The 20781-nt window shown below is 45.6% G+C and overlaps 1 protein-coding gene across 1 annotated transcript in view; it reads left to right on the forward strand.

Moving 5' to 3' along the window:
* Window positions 1–4577: 4577 nt before the first annotated feature.
* Window positions 4578–20781, forward strand: part of LOC142075313 (netrin receptor DCC-like) — a 566343-nt gene continuing 550139 nt past the window's right edge. Inside the window, exon 1 of the mRNA XM_075136492.1 lies at window positions 4578–4668. Coding sequence (XP_074992593.1) covers window positions 4578–4668 — 91 coding nt within the window. The remainder of the gene's footprint in view (window positions 4669–20781) is intronic.

Consider the following 20781-nt stretch of genomic DNA (forward strand, 5'->3'; position numbering starts at 1 on the left):
CTGTGGCCCTGGGGCAGACTCCACGGTGCCGGTCAGAGTATCGGCTGTAGCCAGTGACTGGCGGATACGAGATTTTCATTTCTCGGACAGGGATGGAAATCTCCAGCCTAGTGAGTGCTTTTAACCCCTCACCTTCAGGGTCACGCTTGCTCTTATAAGTTCTCAGCCCATGAATCTCCAGTTTTTTTCTGGCACAGTACAAGGGATGGGTTTTGGCTGAGGAAGGCAGCAGGTTTTACTGGAGAAAATGTATGTGCAAAATGCCTGTTGGCAATAAGCCTAAAAGTAAACCCAGGGCTGATTTTTAATCTCCATTGCAGGATCTACTGCAGTTTTTAGGATCTGGATCTGACTTGAAGACCCTTCCCAGGGCTTGGCTCTGGGGCTGTAGGCAAAACATCAAGACTTTTCCATAGCCTAAGGGAAGAGGGCAGCTAAGCAACTCAGGCAGTTGTCACTCATCTTGTTGCATCAGGATGCAGTGACTGACTGGGCCGTTGTTTGTCCTAAGACTAGATTTGGCTTTACGGGTCTCTGTATCCCCTTTCTTCCCGAAAGACCAGTGATGCTTACTTCCACTGATGTGGAGTCTTTTTGTTTTAAGGCACACACCAGCCTTTTATCCCTCAGGATCTGCATTCAGATTGAAAGCAAAAAATGAGTTTAGTGGTGAAAACCTGCTCACCCATTTGTGAAGCTCATAAACCCCCAGTGCACAGCACAGCACAATCGGCAGTCTGTTCCTGAAGAAGCTCAAGGCAAAAATAAGAGAGATCACATGTCGGAAGAAAGCACAGCGCTTGCCTATTTTCTGCTTGGTTCACATCAGTTCTGTTTGTCCTCCACTAACGTTCACTCAGAAGTTGGAAAAAGTACACAATTGCCACATAACTCTGCTGGACAGCTTGAGAGAGAACGGCTGCTTCTAATACTCTCTCTTTGCTCGTTGTTTACTTTCATATGCAATTCAGCAAGACTTACTGTGTTATCACTGCTAGAATACATGCAAAAGTTAAACAGAAAACCAAGGTACGAACTTGCAACTGTTTACTCTTTAGCCTTAGGCTGACCAATCCAAATTTCATGTGTCTTTTTTATAAATTAGAAAATTTGCTTGCTTCGCCCTGACCACATTTTGCTCTTCAGGCTTCACATAGCACATGAAGTCATATGCTGGATGATTGATTCCAGTCCAGCTTGTGGAATTCTTGGTCACATAGACTTGCACCTGCAGATGTTCTCCATGCTTTGAAGTCAATCGTGCAGTTTCTTAGGGAAAGGTCTGCTCCCCAAAGGACTGGTAGAATCTCAGAGAGAAACTCCCATCTCAATGTGGCTACAAGTTGTAAGTAAGATTATCACCATATGTTGCTTTGTGTGTTCAAATAGAAAGGGTCTTGGCCACATACTGGCAGAAGTCTTGGTTCTGTTTAAAACTAAAGCCTGTGTTTTCTCAGCTTGCTATTTCCTTGGAGCCAAATCTGTATTTAGAGTTAAGGCTTTTTTGTGTTTGTAAAATTAGGCTTTGCAAGATGAAAAGAGTTTCTGCTACATGAGCAGACACTCAAGGAAAGGCTGATTTTGGAAGGGTAGTTTTTAGTAACAGGTTGTGAAGAGCGACTTGGAGCTCATGCTGAGAACAGTGTTGTTGTGTGGCACTGCAGAATTACGGAACTGCATGTTGGAGCGTGCTGGGAAAGCGGAAGGGAGAAGACCCATCCCCAACCACAAATGCCTGCTACATGCAGTCTTTTCCCTTTCAATAGGGGCTGCTCTCTTTTAATCTTTGTGATAATGGACCAGATGCAACTTACCATGCAGTTATCTCACATGGCAGAATACTTAGTGAGAACAGAAGATGGAGCAAGGCTGTTCAGAGAAAATCCCTTTGTGCATCTGTGGGAGTCCAGAGCACAGAGGTGTCTGACCACCGCTGTGAGAGCTGCATTGAACACTCAGGCTATAATTTTGGTGCACATGCAGAAGTAGTGATGGTGCTACTGAAAACAGAGATAAGGCAGGTCACAGAGGAAGTGAGGAAAAAGAAAAGACTAAAATACAAGCAAAACCAGAGAGGCAAGTTGCAGACAAACAGCAATAAGTGCCAGAAACAGTCTTTGCAGAAAGGGATGTCTCGCAAAGCCAGAGCAGTGGATTTAGTGTGTGAAAGCTCCTGGGGACGGCAATGTGAGCACCCTTGAGAGCAGGGAACGGTGAGGGTGGTGGAGCAAGGTCAGTCCATTGTGAGGAATAGGATGGCAGGGTGCCTTTCCAAGGGCCCTTGCCCTCGTGCTGCTCTTGCCCTGAAGTCTGGCCTGGGTACCCCCCTTGTGCAGAAGTCTATAAGCAGGTAACGAAGGCATTTCCAGAAGACTTGTGCCTGACCAGTGGAAATTCACTCAGTCAGTTAGTTGTCTGAGCTCCTTGCCTTTCACTTCCTATCCAACGTGTGCTTTTTCCAGCAGCCAAAAAGTTACTGAAATGCGTGTGGCAGTTTGGTATGTTCATTTGCAGGAAAAGCGGGTGGAAAGCGGCCAAGGAAGCTGTACAAGGTTGGGGTTCTTCAGCTGCTGGCAATGCTTTTGCTGCTGTGGAGACCACAGTTTGACCTAAGGCATGACATGCTCTGATTAAGATAAAGCAACGACTGCAGGCTGAGCATATTGGTTTGCTGGTTATTTTAAATTATTCTTGCATAAAGTCATGCTGAAAGTCAGAATCCCAGAAGAAAAACATCTGAGCTGCAGACTTCTGCCTGGGATTTGAATCCTGTTTCCCCTGAGGTGCGCTTTATGTAATGTTGGGGCTGTTGATTCTCACTCATCTAAAACTCATGGTCGAGAGAAGACACAGCTAGGGCCACCACCATGGCTTGGTGCTCTTTCTCTGCAGGAGAAGGCTGCCTGGCCATGGCCCTGGACGATGAGTACCTTCCATCCCACCTTCACGTGCAAGTGCATCCAGTGTTGCTGCAGCACGCTCTCATCCCTGACAGCAGGCGACGGGGGCTGCTGCGGGGCTGCACGGGGTCTCAGCACCACAAGCGTTCAGCCCTTGTGAACTGCGACAGGTTATCCTGAAACAGCCCGAGAGCTCCTAAACATCAATTTACCCTCTTAGATCCAGCTCACTCACTGTCTGATTACAACTGGAAGTGTTGAATCCTTTTTTCTTAGCATTTCACCCCAAATTATGGATTTTCTGGGTTACATCATGTGTATGCAGTGCTGTATTTGGGCTGCCATTAGCCCTTTTAGCTGCTCCAGGCCCCATGTCCCAAGCCCTGATGTTCCTTGCTGCTGAAGAATTCCCCCAGCTGCAGGATCTTCCCAGGGCTCTGCTGGCCTCAGGGCTGACTTGTGTGGTGAGTGTATGGTCTCTTGGTCTTGCTTTCTGATTCTCTCCTCTTTAGATAATTTTTTTCTCGAGCGCAAAATTAGATGTTTGGGCGAGTCTTCCTCGTTCAAAACAATTCTCTGTCCTACGAGAATTGTCTGTGTAGGTTTCTTTAACCTGAGACTTCGCACAGGGCGGTTGAATGGCCATAAAAACACAGCTGTGGTGGCCTGAGGTGTTTGGAGGGCGCTGAGGACATCCCGTGGGAGAGAGGAGGAGATGGGTTGGGTGGTGGGAACAGAAGAGGTGCTGCAGGAGCGGGGAAGTGGAAGGAGAACAAGAAAGAAAAAGAAAACAAGGGAAGACGTAGAATTGCCAGACCCCCGGTACAGAAACAAGCGAACCGGAGGTGGTACCCGTTTCCCGGCACCTGGCGTGGACCAGCCGGGGGCGGCTGCGGGGCGGCTGCGGGGCGGCTGCGGGGCGGCGGGCAGCGCGGCGCTTCCCCGAGCGGCCCCCAGAGGGCGCCCCCGCTCCCCGGCGGGGCGCTGCGGCGGCCGCTGCCGAGCGCGGCCCGGCCCGTCCTCCCGCCGCCCGGCCCGTCCTCCCGCCGCCCGCGCCGCCGCTCCCGCCGCCGCCTCCTGCGCCCCGCGGCCCCCGCCCCCATGGCCGCCGCGGCTGCACGTCCGGGCTCGCAGGCTGCGGGCGGCAGCGCCCGTAACAAGTGAGACGCCGCAGCCCTTCCGCCGGCGGCTGCTTGCGGCGCTGCCCCGCGCCTGCCGCCGAGGAGGCAGAACCGCACGCTCCCCGGGTTGCACCGCTCCGGGTTTTTCTACGCGTGCACCGGGGCTTTTTTCCCCCGAATTTTTTCTTTTTTTTTTTTTTTTTTTTTTTGGTACTTTGCACGGTGTTGGACATGGAGCCGCCGCGACTCTTTTGATGCACGCCGGACGGCTTTTTGGCAGAATTTTCCTCTGTATGGTTTTCCAGCGGTGGGAGGACCCTTCCCCATCCTTCCCCGTCTCCTTGAGTTAGTTCCCTGCACGCTCGGGAGCCTCGGAGCCTCCTGGACTGAATGCAACTTTTTTTCCTCGCTCCGCACCCCTTCCCCCTTTGCTGATCCCTGTCAGCAGGGACCGAAAAAAAAGCCCAGGCGAGGAGGAGGAGGAGGAAGGGGCTGTGCGTGCATGTGTGGTTGCTGCTGGTGCTCAGGACCCGAATCTGTAGGTGTGTGTTGAAATATGGAGAATAGTCTTGGATGTGTTTGGGTACCAAAGCTGGCTTTTCTCCTCTTCGGGTTTACGCTGGCGAGCCTGCATCCTCGAGTCTCCGGTAAGTCACTCTGCCTTATTTGCCTTTGCGCTCCGGGGCGAGGGTGATTTTTCTCCGCATCCCAAAACAATGTGCCCGTTTTTCTTGTGCTAATGGACTTTTCTCACCCTCTGCGAACGTGATTTGGTTTTTCGGGGGGTTTTGTTGTTGCCGTTGCTCGCTAGTGTGAGATTTGCATCACTTCCCACAGATGGGAAGGGGGAACCGGGGTTAGAAGCGCCTTGCGTAGCCTTGGAGAGAAAGGGCAGCACTGGAAAGAAGGAAATCCATGGAAAATAAAGGAGAAATGTGGCAGGAGGTGGCATAATAGGTGTGTAAGTGTGTGTGCAGTGGCGGTGGTAGGGTTAGTTCCCATTCTCTTTTGCACCTCATCCTGCTTTTAGTTGGATGTATGTGCCTGTAGCTTTTCGGGTCTATGTGCTGAAACCAAGGGAGGGGGTTGCCTTTACTGGGTAAAGGAATAAAAGCAGCAGATGAGTTAGCAAGGCAGAAAACGCAGTTATCTGCAAAGCGTCTTCCAACTCTATTAGGCTGCAATTCTTTGGGGCTGCACCTCTCTCGCCGCACTTGGCAGGCACATTTTCTAATTAAAAATGGCAAAGCCGGTTGTGTGTGGAACCAGGGTAGGGGAGGAACAGCGGGAACTGACACAGCGATGCTCTGGGGCTACTTGTGCAGGAGGTAGGGAAGGGCTCAGCGGTACACAGATCTCTTATTCAAAAAGAAAGAAAAGAGAAATGGGAGGGTGAGCCAAGAAGTGTTAGGAACTAAGAAAGTGCAGCTTTGATTTGCAGGAGGCTCAGGGTGTGAGTGCATGGTGGAGGGAGATGCGTGCAAGGAAATACTATTCTCCGGTGCTTGTTTAATTTTCTCCAAAAGAAAACGAGGAACACTTCAGTAGGAGAAACCTTGGGAAGGGGGAGTCTGGAAAATACAAAAAAGGATCCGAGCACACGTCTGTGCACACTGCTTTCGCAGCAGCGACGGAGGAACAATGGGAACCGACTCCCCACACCACGCACACCAGCACTAAAGCAGGTTTTTGTGATGGGGAAAGTGCTGCATACGAAGTGTTTTGCAAAAAGATCCTCGGTGTCTTCTGGCAAAGCTCAGGTTATCAGCTGTATGCAAATGGCAATCGCCCATGGAGGTGGTGCTTCCTTTACGCAAACGAGTGTATCTTTTGATTGTCCTGATTTTGGGGAGTTGGCAAGTAAACTGGACGATGCTTCTCTGCCAAACCAGGAGGTTTATTTTGCATGTGCGCTTGTGCATGCGTGTGCCCAGCATTGTCCTCTGCAATTACTTGCGTGGAAGGTGGGACCCAGGCAGTGGGAGCAGGGTAACGAATAGGTGTCTCTCTTGCCTTTCCAGCTTAAAGGCTGGGAGCTGGGAGACATGGCAGTGATCCTTCTTCGTGAAAGATGATTGACTTGCAGGCTGCTTTGCTGCCAAGGGAGGGGATGGAGTGAAAGCCTCTGTGTGTGAGTGCCTGAAGAGGGGAGGAAGCCGTGTGCTGTGTCAGGGGCCAAACGTGCTGCAAACCCATTGCTCCCACAGCATTGGTATTGTTTTGTGGTACGCGGAAGAAACAGGCTGCTTTCCAGCTGCACGTCTTGGTTGTGCATTTCACACCCTGTCTATGATACACCAGGTTTTTATTGCACTGATTTTCAAGGTGGTATCTTTGCGTTGTACCCAATTCCTTGCACTGCACTTCACAAGCTGCAAATGGGCAAAGTTTTCCCAGCGTGGCAACCCCGAGGGCCGTCATGAGTTTGTGCTTTCCTGAGCATCCCTGTCGTCATCCCAAGTCAGCCAACAAAACCGAATAAAGCAGATCTTGCCCCGCTTGGGCAAGGCTTCGGCCTCTGCTTGCTCACTGTGGTGTTTCCACTCCACCTGCGAGCTGGCGTGCTGTGGGCAGGAGGTGCGGGCAGCACACTGTGCCTGGCGCCTGGCACGGTCCCCGCGCAGCAGGGCACAGGCAGGCAGCGAGCGCTGCTAACAAAGGGCTCCTGGAGATGCTGCACAATGGGGCCGGCTCCTTTCTTGCTCCTTACCTAAAGCCCGGAGCTGCCGTGGGCGTGCAGGGGTGCGTTCAAAACTTTGGTACCCAAGGGCAGCGGCACATCCACGCGCGGGCAGGGACACGCTGCTTCTGCGCCGGAGTCAAGTCCTGTGCTCGTCGTTTGCCATTGTGTGAGGAGCAAAATGTTTTGGGGGATGAGACAAAAAGTAAAGCACACCATCGGACTTTTCCTGGTTAAAAACGTGTATGTGCGCACGGAAGAAAAGATGACAGGCAGTGTTTGCCATTTTGGAAAGAGACCATGGAAAACGTGTTGCTGATAAAGACAGATGTTAATTAATTATGGTGCTGTATGTATTAAAGTAACCACAAAATACCTTCCCTTTTTTTTTTTTAATGTGCATGTGGAAATTTAACTCAATCTCAAAGGTTTTTTTGTGAATGGCTTCTGTGTTTGGTGTCTTTGACTCCCACTAGATCTTGGTGAGAAATTTAGTGTTAGTGCAGCATGTCAGAGCCCAGCGATGTCTGGGTACTATGGCAATCACTTCTGTGAGTGGTGCAGTATAAATCACCAGTGACCTGTCACAGCATCCATTTCACATGCGCTGCACTTGCCCTCTGTGTTTCGAGGTGTGTGAGCCACCACATGCGTTATAGGAGTGGGGTAACCTCCGTGCGTTCATGGGAGTATTTTTAAAAATGGAATTGAGCTTAGTTGAGGACGAGCAATTTACATTTGAGTAGTTGTCTTCTTTCTATAGTTTCTTGAATATTTTTGTATATAGTTCTTACTGGTTTATGTCTTTTTGTCCTCACTCCCCCCTTCTCCACGTCCATATGGATACAGTACCAATGCTGACTTCAAATAGACAGTCAGGAATGTTTGTTTTCGATGAGATTATGCCAAGTGTAACAATGTTCAGATTTCACACTTAGTTCATTTATCCTTGACTGCTACTCCCTTCCTTCCTAACACAAAACTTTGTGTGAAAGGTCTATTCCAGGGCCCAAGACATGGCAGTGCCATCAAGATATTCTCCTTGTATTTCTCTGTTTGTCTGAACCCTTCTTGGATTGCCTGTTTTATGCTGGGACAGTAAGATCTTTGGGGCAGGACTGTAAGGGCTTTGCTATGCATGCAGATTCACAACAGGATCATGGTCTGCAGTGAGGGCTTCCAGGATCAAAATGATTAATAAATACATCTGCGCTTCTCAAACTTAGGGAAGAAAACCTGTGGCACTGCTCGTTCCAGATGCAACCTGCAATCCAGGCGAGTTCTTCACACCGTCTGACCAAGCTTAAGTTTAGAGCTAGTGCACTGACCTTGCTGTTTGCATTTCCCTGGAGCAGCCCGGGTGGAGATGGAGGAGCAAGTGCTGCCTCCTCCCAACCCACCCAGACTTTCACTCCACTGCCCAGGAAGCAGAGCACCTTGTTTTGCATCCTCGTCCTGTCTCATATTTTGACTGGCAAAAGGCAGTGCTGTAGGTGGGCTGGTATTTCCCAGTATCTTGTTGCTTAACACCATCCTGGAATAATGTGGGTTCTGCCTGAGCTCAGTCCCTGAAGTGTGTGTTGCATGTGACGCCTGGGTTGGCCTTTTCTAACAGGAGACTGCTGTCAATCCAGTGACATGACAGCTAAAATAAGTCTTTCAGAGTCATTCATCAGATGCTCAGCACACAGATTTTCTGCCAGATGTCCTTTAGAGGGCCAGTACTGATTTTTTAAATGTTATTTTTATGAGATAAAATAATGCTACAAAATTGAGTGTGTACTATGTGCCTGCTTGCGTGGCATATCCAGCTGCAAGGATAAAACTCTGCAATGGGTTTGCACCTCCATTCTTGGTGGGAAAGGTTGTTGTAGAGACTTCAGCAGACATGCTAATGTGAGGAAGCTGTGAAAGAAGTTTGCCCTTTCCTGGTATTTTAACATCTTACCAGACTGAAGCTCGCCGGTTCCCTTCCACACTAGCCTAAGAGAAGGCTTAGCTGGGCCACTGCGTGGGTGTAGGGACACTCAGACTCGAAGGCTACATGTGAGCCAACAGGTGGGTGCTCGCCTCAGGTTTGCTGTTGCAAATCCCTTGATTGATGCGATTTACAGAAGTTAGTCACTTCATGTATTGAACGAAGTGGTTGTGAAAGAAGCTGACGCTCAAAGAGGGGACCATGTTTTCACATGCCTAATTTTCTTGTCTGCCGAAATGCAGATCTGTAACAGCGTGAGTCAGTGCAGCCAGTCTCTTTGTTGTAATACAAAAAGATGTAAATTTCTTAAAATGTTGGCCTTGCCTGAATAAAAAGTATACTGACAAATTCCACTGAGGCTTTCATGATTAATTAACTAAAGGCAAAAAAAGTCACTTGCTCTGTTAAAATTACCCCTTGGGTGAAACATTGACCTGAATTTTTTATTTCCATTGGAATCCAAAGTAAACATGCTGGCCCTGTCCTCGTTTCCCTTACATCCCTCTTACCGCAGCCATGGTGCCCCGGGCTGGACGGAGGTGCTCCTGCCCGGGAGCGAGAGCATCGGCTTGGGAGGCAGCACCCAAGTCTGCAGAGTGCAGAGCGGTCCCCACTCCTCTGGAAAGCATCTACCACCAGGTGCTGTTTGCTATTCCCGGAGTCTCTGAACACCCTTACTTTTAATTTACCCACGGGAATTCCTTTCTCCATGCTGGCCTGAAAATTCATCAGCCAAAAAATAGGTGCCACGACGTTCCTTATCCGAACTGTGAGGTTGTGCCGCAGGCAGAGCTGAGCTCACGTGGTTTGCAGGGAGCTGGCCTCAGTACCGGTGTTTATGCCATTTTCTATCCGGCTCCCTGGTGAATGTTTCTGATGTTCACTTTAAAGAATTTCTTCTCAAATGTTTGTTGTGGGGATGGCTTAAATTGTGACTGGTTCTGGTCCTTGGGAAATAAATCTACTTTATGTGTCCGTTACCTATCTCCTCCTCCCCATCCCCTTCTATAAACTTCACAGTCTTTATTACCACTTCTGCTGTTGAAAAGCAACTATGGTCTCCTCTGCAAGATAAAGGATGCTTGATGCTTGGGAATCTTTTTTCAATATGGGTGGAGAGGCTCGGGCATTTGAGATTTGCTGCTTTGGGTCTTCTTTTTGGGTCTGTAAGGAAAACAAACTGTGGAAAGCGATGACTGAAAGTGAAGTGTAGCTCCTGATTTCTGACAGTAAATTCACTGGTAAAATAGAGTATGTTATTCCTGAAAGATAACACATCAGGTAATTGTAAACCTAGCAGAATTGTTTCTTTCTGACAACGTTTCTCAATTTCAGCTTTGATATGAAGGGCTACAGCTAAATTGGGCTAATGACAGAACATCTCGCTCGAGAGTTTGGAGATGTCTGCACTATAAAGGAAACTGAATTCTCGGAGAGGCGCGATAAACGCACAGTTAAATGTCTCAATTTCTGTCTCGGTTGATGGCAGTCATTTGTCGATGGTAATGCCAATATGTGCTGTAATTTTATAAATGCTCTGAAGTATTCAAAATACATTGAAAACGATTCTAAATTGCTGCCCGAAGTTTTAGCAAAATAGTGGTTGTCAAACAGAGAAGCTGAAGGAATAGTATCTTCTTGGAAATTGCATTACTGGCTGAAAACTGCGTATCTTCTTGGCCTGCGAGCTAGAGTTTGAAACAGGAAGACTACTGATGTTTTGATGATTTTCTTTACTTCTATGGTGCTTTATGAACAATCGGATTCACTGGTTTGATCATGTGCACCCAGCCCGTGGTCACACTTTCTTGGGCTTGAGGGCTCACCAGGTGCCTCCTGTCCCAGCTTGGAATCAGAAGGTGAACAACAACTGACTTTGCTTTAGTATCAACCAACAAAGCTTTGATATCAATTTCCGTCTGTTTTGGAAAACTGCATCCTGACCAGCGAAGAAGTTTGACTCATTGAAACAAATACTCACTGTCATTCTCTTCTGGGGTCTTACAGCTAGAACAAAGGGTGACAAAAATAGGTAAAGTGTAAAGCAAAGATACTGGAAATTACACAGAATAACTCCTGCTCTGTACACGTAGCTTCCTGGACAGTGAAACAACCCCAAACCTCCAATGCAGGTGTTGATGAAAACATTTGTTTTAGTTGGTGAGGGTAGGGTAGTTGGACACTTAAGGTGACATTGTTACGAAACACAGAATTTATCCAAATCACAGAGGCGGCGCTTGCACAACATGGATGTGCCGTGGGATGAGGACGTACCATGGGAGGTGAGGCTGCTCGTTGGGGAGTGGATGGAGAGCTTTATAAATTGCAGGGTTATGACTCTTTTGAGAGGCTCTGTAGATTAGCTGAGCTAAGGTCAGCTCTTCAATCACCAGAAGAGCTCTGCAATGAATGACAGTCTCCTGGTTCATATTTTTATCATTTATATATAATAATAGTTTCACTGCCTGGTGTCCACGTTCTGTATACCCTGACAGTCAATGGGGGCTTCAGATGTGCTGGCAGGGACTGTGTTTGTCCTGCACAGGTGAGGAGCTACATTTCTGTATTTCCAAGTTGCCTTTGCTTATTGCTTTCCTTTTTTCCCCTCAATATCATAGCTTCATTCTTGTCTCCTATTTCTCAAGTTTTTGTTTACTCCCACCGCATACCTTCCGCCATCTCCACAGTTGCCCAATGCTTGATCAAATCTCAGTGCAGCCCTGCAAGTACAGACTGTTTTGGTAGAAGTAGCAGCAAGGTTACTCTTGGATATGGATAGTTTCTACAATGAAAGATTAAGAAAATAGAGAGATTATAGCATTATAAATTGGGCTAAAACTAACTATTTGCAGTTCCCCGCTTGCTCTTGGGTACACTGAGTAGAGAGAGATTGTCATAAAAAAATAGTGGCACAAAGTTTGTATCCTCTGCCTGGCTGGTCACAGATGTGAGTCACAAGGCAAAGCAACTAAGGAGAAGTCCTCACTTGAGTCCTGTATATGATACGCTTGTGCATGTGCTTGAGATCTTGCGGCCAGGATGGGAACAGATCATGTCACTAAAAGAGGAGTCATATGCTCTTTTAGTCTGTTCTATGTATGGACAGTCCATATAACTTCACCTATTTACCTTGTAGTGCTGTGATGGGCTGGAGAACATTCTCCCTTGGCAGAGCTAATTGCATTCTCTGGGTTGCTTTTGGCTTGCTTGTTTTTCCTTTGTTTCTCATTTGAATTTGCTTGGCTTCAGTTTCTTGCCACTGGTTCGTGCTGTGCCTTTCCTCGCTAAACTAACAGTGAATTCTCCTTGAGAAGGTATGAAGTACAGTGAAGGCACATCTTCATATCGTTTCTGACAAGCTGAACAGATTGATGCTGGATGGATGCTCCAGTGCTGCCCTGAAGGGCCAGGCAGCCTGATCTGCCTGTGCTGCTGCCTGTGCAGCCGGAGCCTGCGCCCGTCCCTGTCCCGTCCCATGCCCATAGCTGAGCTGCCGGCAGGAGCAATCCCAGTGAGCCAGAGGCGGTTGCTCTTGGCATAGCTGAACACCGACCTCATAAATATTTTTTCAGAGGCTTAGTCCAGGTTCCATGTCCCTTTTTCTTGCAGTGTATTTTGAGGAGGAACATAAAAGTGCCCAGCAACCAAAACTGGTTCAGTGAATCAGCAAAATCTCGGTTTGAAAAGTGTCTGAAGGCTCGCACCTACGTTAACTGTGTGACCTGCAGCTAAACTGGTGGGCATTTCTGTCTGGCTATCAAGCTCTGAGAGCAGTAATTAGATGAAACATGACAGCTCTGGACAAGGTCAATTGATATAATTGTGTAAAGCATTTCTTTCTAGAGGCAGGACTCCCAAAACCTGAAGGTTGCTTCCCTAGGAGTGGAGTTGACATAGGAGCAAGGTGTGGGCTATCTTGGGGCTGGCAGCAGGTACCGAGCAGAGTTGGATGTTTCATCCTTAGCCCACAGCTACCCAAAAGGGCTCATTTGGTGCAGAGTTCATGCATGAACCTCCTTCCACCTGAGTCTCTCTCCAATACTCTTCTTCTCACTAGCCAAAGACTAAAAAGCATTTTGAAAGCATCCTTTCAAGTTTCTATCCACAATATTCATTCTTTTTTTCCTCTTAGAAGCATCAGGGGAAGAAGACATACATTTAAAAAGGCTCTGAAGGGCCTTCGTCCATATTCCCTTCCTTTTTTTTTTCTTCTCTGCCTTCTGATGCTCAGAAGAAGAAGAAGAAGAAGAAAAAAGCCCCTAAAGCTTTCCCTCTGCTCTTCCCTGGTCCTGAAGACATGCAACAGATCGCGGTCATGGTGAGACCCAAATGCACCAACCTGTTGACTGTTGAAGCAGTGCGTTTTCTTGCTCGGGTTGAGGTTTCGATTGTTGTTGTCTTGGTGGCAGGTGCTTGTGCCGGATCCCAGGGAAGGACCGATGCAACTTCTCTGTAGGTCTGTAATTAGTAATCATGGCTTTGGCTGGAGAACAGTCTGAGCGAGGGCCGTGAAGAAGAGTGCTCTAGCAGAAGAGGGGATGTATTTCAGGAGATGGGTGTAGATGGCATTTCATATATACATATATATATATGTATGTATTTAATATGGTTGCAGTGATGTGGGGTTTTCCCTGTATTCACCAAATTCTGTAAATTTCGTACTCATTTTCCAAATGTCGTGGTGCTTTTCATACAGTGTTTCTCCTATCCAAAGTGAAAATCTTTTTTCCTAGTTTGTCCCTCCTTTATTGTATTATAGATGCTTCTGAATGTGCTATTGGTGTGACTGGTTATCCTAATATCCTACATGTCATTTATAAATTTGGCAAAAAGGCCCACGATCCCCCATTCTGCTTTGGAAGGAAGCTTCCTACGTGGTTTTCTGCTCAGAAGATTGAAAAGGTTTAGATGAATTACTGAAAAGGAGTCTGTCATACATATGAAAGTAGGTAATGGTCTTAGATTTAGACTTTGCTGTTAAAAAGGACATTGGCATTTTTATGTATTTATTTATAGGGGCTCCAGACCTTTATATTTTCCCTGGACACAATGAATACCGTGTCCTCCTGTGTGAGAACCAGCGTGAAGCGAGTTAAAAAATTAACTGGATCTGACAGCTCTTGTTCTACCGTTCATGATTAAGAGGATGCAAAACGGAGACGGTTTCATACCACTGGATAGTGCCAGAATGGCTTTTTTCTGCGTCCACAGAGATTTATAAACGTAGCAATTTTCTGTGCCTGTGACAGAGAGACGCCAAAAGGGGCTGATACCACCCATGGTCCAAGGGTTGCTAGGACATTTAGCAAACCATCCCTATAGGGATGCTTAGAAAAAGGTGTTAATGCATAAGATTTTAAAGTGCTGTAGGACTGAGGGTGTTGTACGTGCAGTGCTTTTTGCAAAAATCGTGGTGTTCTATGTTTTTAGATTTCCAACTCTAGTTGTTTTTGATGTAAAAGTAAGGGGAAGCTCAGTTTGTGGAAATTAAAACAACTGTGTGCTTTGGAATATCAGGTGTGCGTTACAAGAAATATATTCAGTTCTGGCAGAGGCTGTTACACATGGCAGTTTGCTGTGATCTCCCTCTCAGTCAAACATTACTCATTCTTTGTTTTCATTAATCTGAAATAAAGGTCATCTGGATGAAAGATTCAGGAGAAAACTGGGTAAACAGCTGTATTTCCATACTGCCCACACAATTCTCTTAAGCCCATAGTAATGGAGAATAAATCAGATATTTTTTTAATCCATCAAATTTTAATGATTTAAACAATTATAAAAAGAGAGAGAAAGGTTGTTTCAGTACATTAGGCCAGATTCTCAACCGGAATTAAATCTTCACTGACTTCCACGGAGACACCTTCACATGAACAAAATCCTCCTAACCCAGTTTGTTGTTGATCATTTGCATTCTTTATATGCTCACACAGACGCTGATTCTCTGCAACCAAATAGCTTTGCTACAGCAGGTGTATTGATATTAAAAGGGTTGTTAACATCTCTCCAGAGGGGGATATTCGGTTACCAATAACTCTATCAAGCTTTTCCATCTGTGTAGGGAATTTGTCAGAAGCTGGTGTTACGTTATTAAAAGTATTAGTTATCTCTTGATTTGTGTCTAATTGAATTACATCATTAATAGAACTCAATTACAATCAATGGAAAATGATATCACTGCAAGGACAGTGGCGACTCGAGGTTGTGAGTAATGCTTTGTGCTCAACCAACCAGTCACAAATGGGGCAGCGCCATGACTCTCTTAATGAGCAAATTTTCCGATCCTGACCGAGGGGAGGTTTCCTGCTTAAATGGGCATGCTGGCTTGGAGCCACCCAAATCCCTTGGCGCTGTCTCTTCATTGCAAATTGTTTTCAATTTTCATTTTCATTGTTTTTTGTGAATCAAGTATGAAATAGTTTTAATCTCAAAAATGCAACAAAATAATACTCTGGCTTTTTTTTCTTTTTTTTTTTCCTGATGCTCCTTACATAAGCTTAATCTGTCTTTATCACAAATTCTGGAAGTACTGTGGAGTGAGGCCATCGACGAAGAATCACAGGGGGCATCCCTGTGTGTGCCAAGCCCGGGCTGTTGGTGTTGTGTTGTTACTCACATTACTCCTCCTTTTTTATATCAGAGCTCGCAGAACATCCCAGGAATGACAAGTGCATCAGTCAATAACAACAAAACTAGCTAGCTTTCCAAAAGACACCAAACGCACGAGACTTGGGAGATCAAGCTCAAATCCAAACAGAGAGAAACTGGAGCAGAGTCCAAAGTGACAGTATCAGAGTGGTGGATTTCTAGTTTTTGCTGAGTTGGAGATCCTGGCCGTACAAATGAAACATTGCTCCGCAGGGAAGTGGAAAGAAAGGTGTAGACTGTCACTTGGTTGTTTAATTTGCTGCCCACCAGAGATGGACACCAACTGCTACTGGTGGCAGCGAGACCTCTGGCTGCAGCAGAAGTGCAAAAGAAAGATGCTGCAGTGACAATACAGAACAAACAAGATTATCCATCACCCGTGAGACTCAGAGAGCTATACCTTCAGGAGTATGTTATAGCAGAACCCCGGGCTATATTATACCATTCATTTTTTTTAAAGTAATACTCTTGACAGGTTTTAATGGGAAATTCCACTTACAAATCAATGGTGTGATTCAGTCCTGTATTTATTAACACATTCCTCAGATTGCAGATGAGTGAAACTACCTGAGTACAATTCAAATGGCCCTTAAATGTGGAGTGTGATAGTATTTGAGTGTCCGATAATTTATATGGCCAGACTCTGTCTCAGTAAATGAGATCTGTCTCTGTGCATTAATATGCCAAATACCTGATAGCAATAACTATTTCATTAGTTCTGATTGTTTCTGACATCTCTTATATCGCCAGGAGTTTCCCTGCATCACCCTTTGCTGGGCTCCAGGCTTTGCCACTAAACGCTCTGTTCCCATATGGAAGGTAAATGGGTTGTGTCAGAAATAAGTAAACCTTTATATAAGGTCAGTCTGGGTCATTGCATGACTAAAAAACATCAAAAAATGCAACCAGACACTTCTGGAGCTGGGGTTAACTTTCCCTGTTTCCTCAGTCAGCTAAATGAATGCTGATGCAGAGGTTTCCATGTGCTTCTCCTTGGCTGAGCTGTAGAGCTAAAAATCCCGTGGTCCTTCCCACGAGTAAACCTGATGCTGAGGCCAGTCCCCTTTGAGGTAGAGTTTTTCTCTAATTTTCTATTAGGTTTTCAGTCATTCCAGTTCTAAAATCTCGTTTTCCCAAACTGCTCTGTGACGCTCCCATGGCCTTCCAAGTGTCCCATTGCTGCTTCTCCACGAAGTTAAATGAGGATGGGGAGGTGCTTATCACAGTTAAGGCTAAACAACTGCAAACACCTGTGAAGGACGGTAAAATGCTTCGAGATTCCTGTAGTAAAAGGGTATGACACAACTGTAACGTATGGCTGTCATAAAATGCTCATCATCCTAGCGCTAGTAAGCTCTAAATGAGACTAGAGTTAGCCTGACAATAAATTAGATTTTAAAAGGTAATTCGGTGAATGTATGATGAAAATTTGGCCTCTTCGTTTATGATCTGTCAGCAACTTACCTGAATTTGTTTCTTATTTTTTGTAGAACATTTCTTGACGGCATGTACATTACTCTGTAATATAAAAATGTGAGCAGCTAACGGTTTCCAAAATCCATCCCTAGGAATAGCCTGTTTGGCTCCTGGGAGGACGTTGGTCTTTTAAAATTATAATCGGTAAACATTTTCCCAAAAATCTTTGGCAGATGCCTCCCAAAACTATGACTGAAAAAAGCATATTCCTTCTTTGTGGTCATTAGTCTTAAAACGGTAAGTGCTCGTAAGTGCTGAAGGCTTTCCCTCACCCCTCTGTTACTGCATGAAATACATCCCTGGCATTCGCAGCCCTAATAAGCTGAAGAGGGGGTGAAAAATACCCCTCTGCGTTCCTTTGAGCAGCAACAGGTGACTTCTTGGCATTGCTCGTCATGTCATTTTTCTGCTTCCTGAGCAGATGCATGGTAACCTTGCATGAAATAAAAATGGCAAGCCAACAGGCAAATAACAAAGCTGAGGGCAAGTATCAACTATTGCTTCACAGTTTGTACTTCAGGAATAACCATAATGTTTCCAGCCCAGGACTTAATTGTCAACTGTCAGGACTAGAAGGGCTACAGCTAATGAACACATCCCGTCCTCTGCTCCTACCTTCTTGTAAATCCTACTTTGTACTTTTTTTTTGTTCTACGGTAGTTTTGTTCATCATGACAGAAAGTCGATTTAAGTGGAGGAGAAGGGAATAGGACAATACAGCACACGGCAGTGCTGCGCTCAACATGTGCTGCAAAGCCCGGTGGAGGCTGGACTCTGGAGCCAGCCCAGCAGTTCTAAATGCTATGACGGCTTTTTTGTAGCTTTGAGCTTTAGTTTGGCGCATATCCTTAAATCCATAACAAATCCGCATCTGATATCTAGGGGAGAAAACTCCTTAAATGATCACAAAAGAGGCAGGTTGGAGGAAGAGTGGAGGGAAGGGGCTGTTGCAGTCCTGTTAGCATCAGCCCTTGCAGGTGTCGAGCTGCCGTCTTCTGCTTGTACAGCCACAGTTAAAACAGCTGCCAGATTTGGGATCAGAAGGGAATTTTCCCCTAATGGCCAGATTGCTAGGGACTGTTTTCTCTCGTAGAGTGGGATCTGCTGGGCTTCCTAGCATCTTGTGTGCCGTTCAGGGACATCAGTATCCCCACGTCTCCTCCGGTAGTTATGGTTTCTGGTCTTTAAGGAGGTCTTAAGAAGGGTGCCTGCAAGTATTTTGGGGGTTCATGGCATGCGGTGAAGCTCTGTGGACCTATCTGCAGTAGGTGTCCTTTCTGTAGCTCTTCTGTGGAGTGGGCTTGATGATTCTGGTTGTCCCCTCCTGTCCAAAGCCCCATGCAGGATCATTCCTTCTGCACCTTTGGTCAAATTGGAGCCCTGCCTGCTGGGACCTCCCCACTGTGAGTGATATACTAAATAATCTCTTTTAACTTCACATTCCTGGAAGCTTGTTGTTTAAGGCATAGTAATGTCTGTTAATCTGTGGAGAAAAATAGTCATCTCCAGGTGGTGAATCGTCTGACCTGCCTTGATGTTTATCTCAGGGTAATGGTAACCTTCACAATAGCTACTTTATTCCTCCGTAATTGAAATTCATTTCTATGACTGTATAGTATTAAGAAAACCTTACCATCAGTATTAAAAAAGACACTGACTTTTTCAGCCTTGTGCAAATGATTTCTAATGTGGGCTTGGTATTGAATTAACAAAGCGACCTTGGTGGCATTTACCTAGAGCATGGAGCATGGGCAAATGAGAAAACGGAGCCGCTGCAATTAGAGGCACTGCAGACAGCAAGGCTCTTTTATCAAAGCTTGCCTTGGAGCATGGGATGCCTCAAGCAAGAATCTGTAAGTGGAAGCAGAGGCAAGGAAATGGTTATTATCAGAGGGTTAGGGCAGATCCTTTTGAAACTTTGTTGTCTACTAGATCATGCTAAAGAAAAGGAGCTGAAAGTTGACAAACTCTCCTATACATTAGAAAAGAGCAAAAAGTGATTTCCTCTGTCAGTATTTTCAAGCCATTCCTGCAACACTGCTGAGAGAGACCTGTTTGCTTCGAGAAGGACACCCTCATCATTTTAGGTAGCGAATCAGCCAGGGCATTTTCTTTTTTTTTTAATGAAAGACTGCTTGTAAGTATCCTGTAATATGAGGTTATTTACTTATTTTATTCTTTTTGTAACAAATTACATGTAAAATAAACAGAAATACACTTTCTGCTGAACTGGACCAGGATCTATCCCTCCTGCCAACGTCTAAAGTGAGACAACTTAACTGCTAATCTTACCGCGGTAGGCAGTGAGCGTGGATCGTAATGAAGACGGTGTATGAAGATTAAAACATAAACACGCAGACTTTCTCTCTTCTCTTCATCACTGAAGGAAAAGTAGTATTTGAGCGAGTCGTAGCTGTCGGTGCCCATATCCTCGCGGTGCGTGCAGCCCTGGCTCCCACCCTGCCTTTCTCCAGCTGTTAGCAGCTGTCCCGGGCTGATGTGGGTGGTCGGCAGTGGATGGCCGGGGGTAGAGCAAAGCCAACAGAGGCGCTGGGGGTTTTTGGCTGCTCCCAGCCCTGGAAGGTGGTCTCACCCTGCGAGGAGTATGTTGCAGGCCATTTCTCATACTCTTAGCATGCAGCACACTGGCATTTAGTGTGTCAGGAAACCTGATGGAATAAATGGACATTTGATGTAGTGCAGATGACTCTGCACTTAAGCAGATTTAAAAAAAATAAAAGAACTCCTTAGCCTACTGTATAGATAAGTGCATAGTTGTTCAACGTATGCTGAAGCTCCATGTCGCTTTTAAAACAGCTTGTAATGATTCAGAAAAATGCTTGTTTTCTGTAAAGACCAAATGATGTACCAAAATACCTATTCCTCTTCTGAGAATGAATCAGGTAGGGCAGATCAGCTTCGCTGGCATTATCCAGGAATGGCCACTGAGATTCATGGAGTGATGCCCCAGGCACCTGATTAGACAAAATCCTGCTTTAATTCCTGATGTTCGTTAGGGGCCCGCCAGTCCCTTCAGAGCGTGTGGGCAGCATTTTGCCATCTGATAACTTCTGTGGGTGCTGTGCACGTGTGGACAGGGGATGACATGCAGTCCTGTGAACAGAGGTGGTTTAAATTCTGTATATGGTGAGTTTGTACATATGTAAGTAGGTATGTTTGTGTGTGCATTGCTGTACTTGCATGTGGTTTTGTATCTCAGATATATCTGGGTGTATGTATATGTATAGAGACACATATGCACGTGTACATATATGAATGTATATAATGTATGTGTGCGCACATATATCTACAGTGAGAGAGAAAATGCAAGTTCTTAGTAGACTATAGTTAGAAAAGCAAACCAGCTTGCTAGAAGAGCTGAAAGAAAAATTGCAAGTGAGCACTACTGTGTTACTTCTTTCCTTTAGATTGTGAGCTAACATTTAAAAAAAACAAGGTAGAAAGATTTGACTAGAACTGAAGGTTTCAGTAAAATAATTCTAATATTATTTGGTCTTCTGAGAATCAGAAGTTCAATACCAGATTAAACACATTCTAGCAATCTTTTGCCACTGTACACAGATGCTAGTTTTGTAAACTGAAATAATAGTGTGCATTGAAAGCCACAGAGGTGGCAGTCTCCCTCCCTCCATAGAGAATTAGAAAATTTCACATAGTTTTTGATCTATAGTGTAAATTAGGCCTACAAAGTGGTGTGCTACATCTTCATTAAAAGAGGAGACAGTAATCATGAGACTATGTAGCGTGATGGTGCAGGGTTTTCTGTTGTTCTTTTGTTGCTGGGTGGAGTTTTTTTTGAATTACAAATACTGAATATTGGTTTTGCACTCATGCAAAAATATGGCTTTGTGAGCTAAGTATAATGAACATAGGCATGCACAGATTTTCACTGAAAGATGTAGTACTTTATTACAATATTGTATGTTCATGATCAATGCATGGATTCATTAAAAATAT

The sequence above is a fragment of the Calonectris borealis genome, chromosome Z (assembly GCF_964195595.1).
Source record: "Calonectris borealis chromosome Z, bCalBor7.hap1.2, whole genome shotgun sequence".
Taxonomy (NCBI): domain Eukaryota; kingdom Metazoa; phylum Chordata; class Aves; order Procellariiformes; family Procellariidae; genus Calonectris; species Calonectris borealis.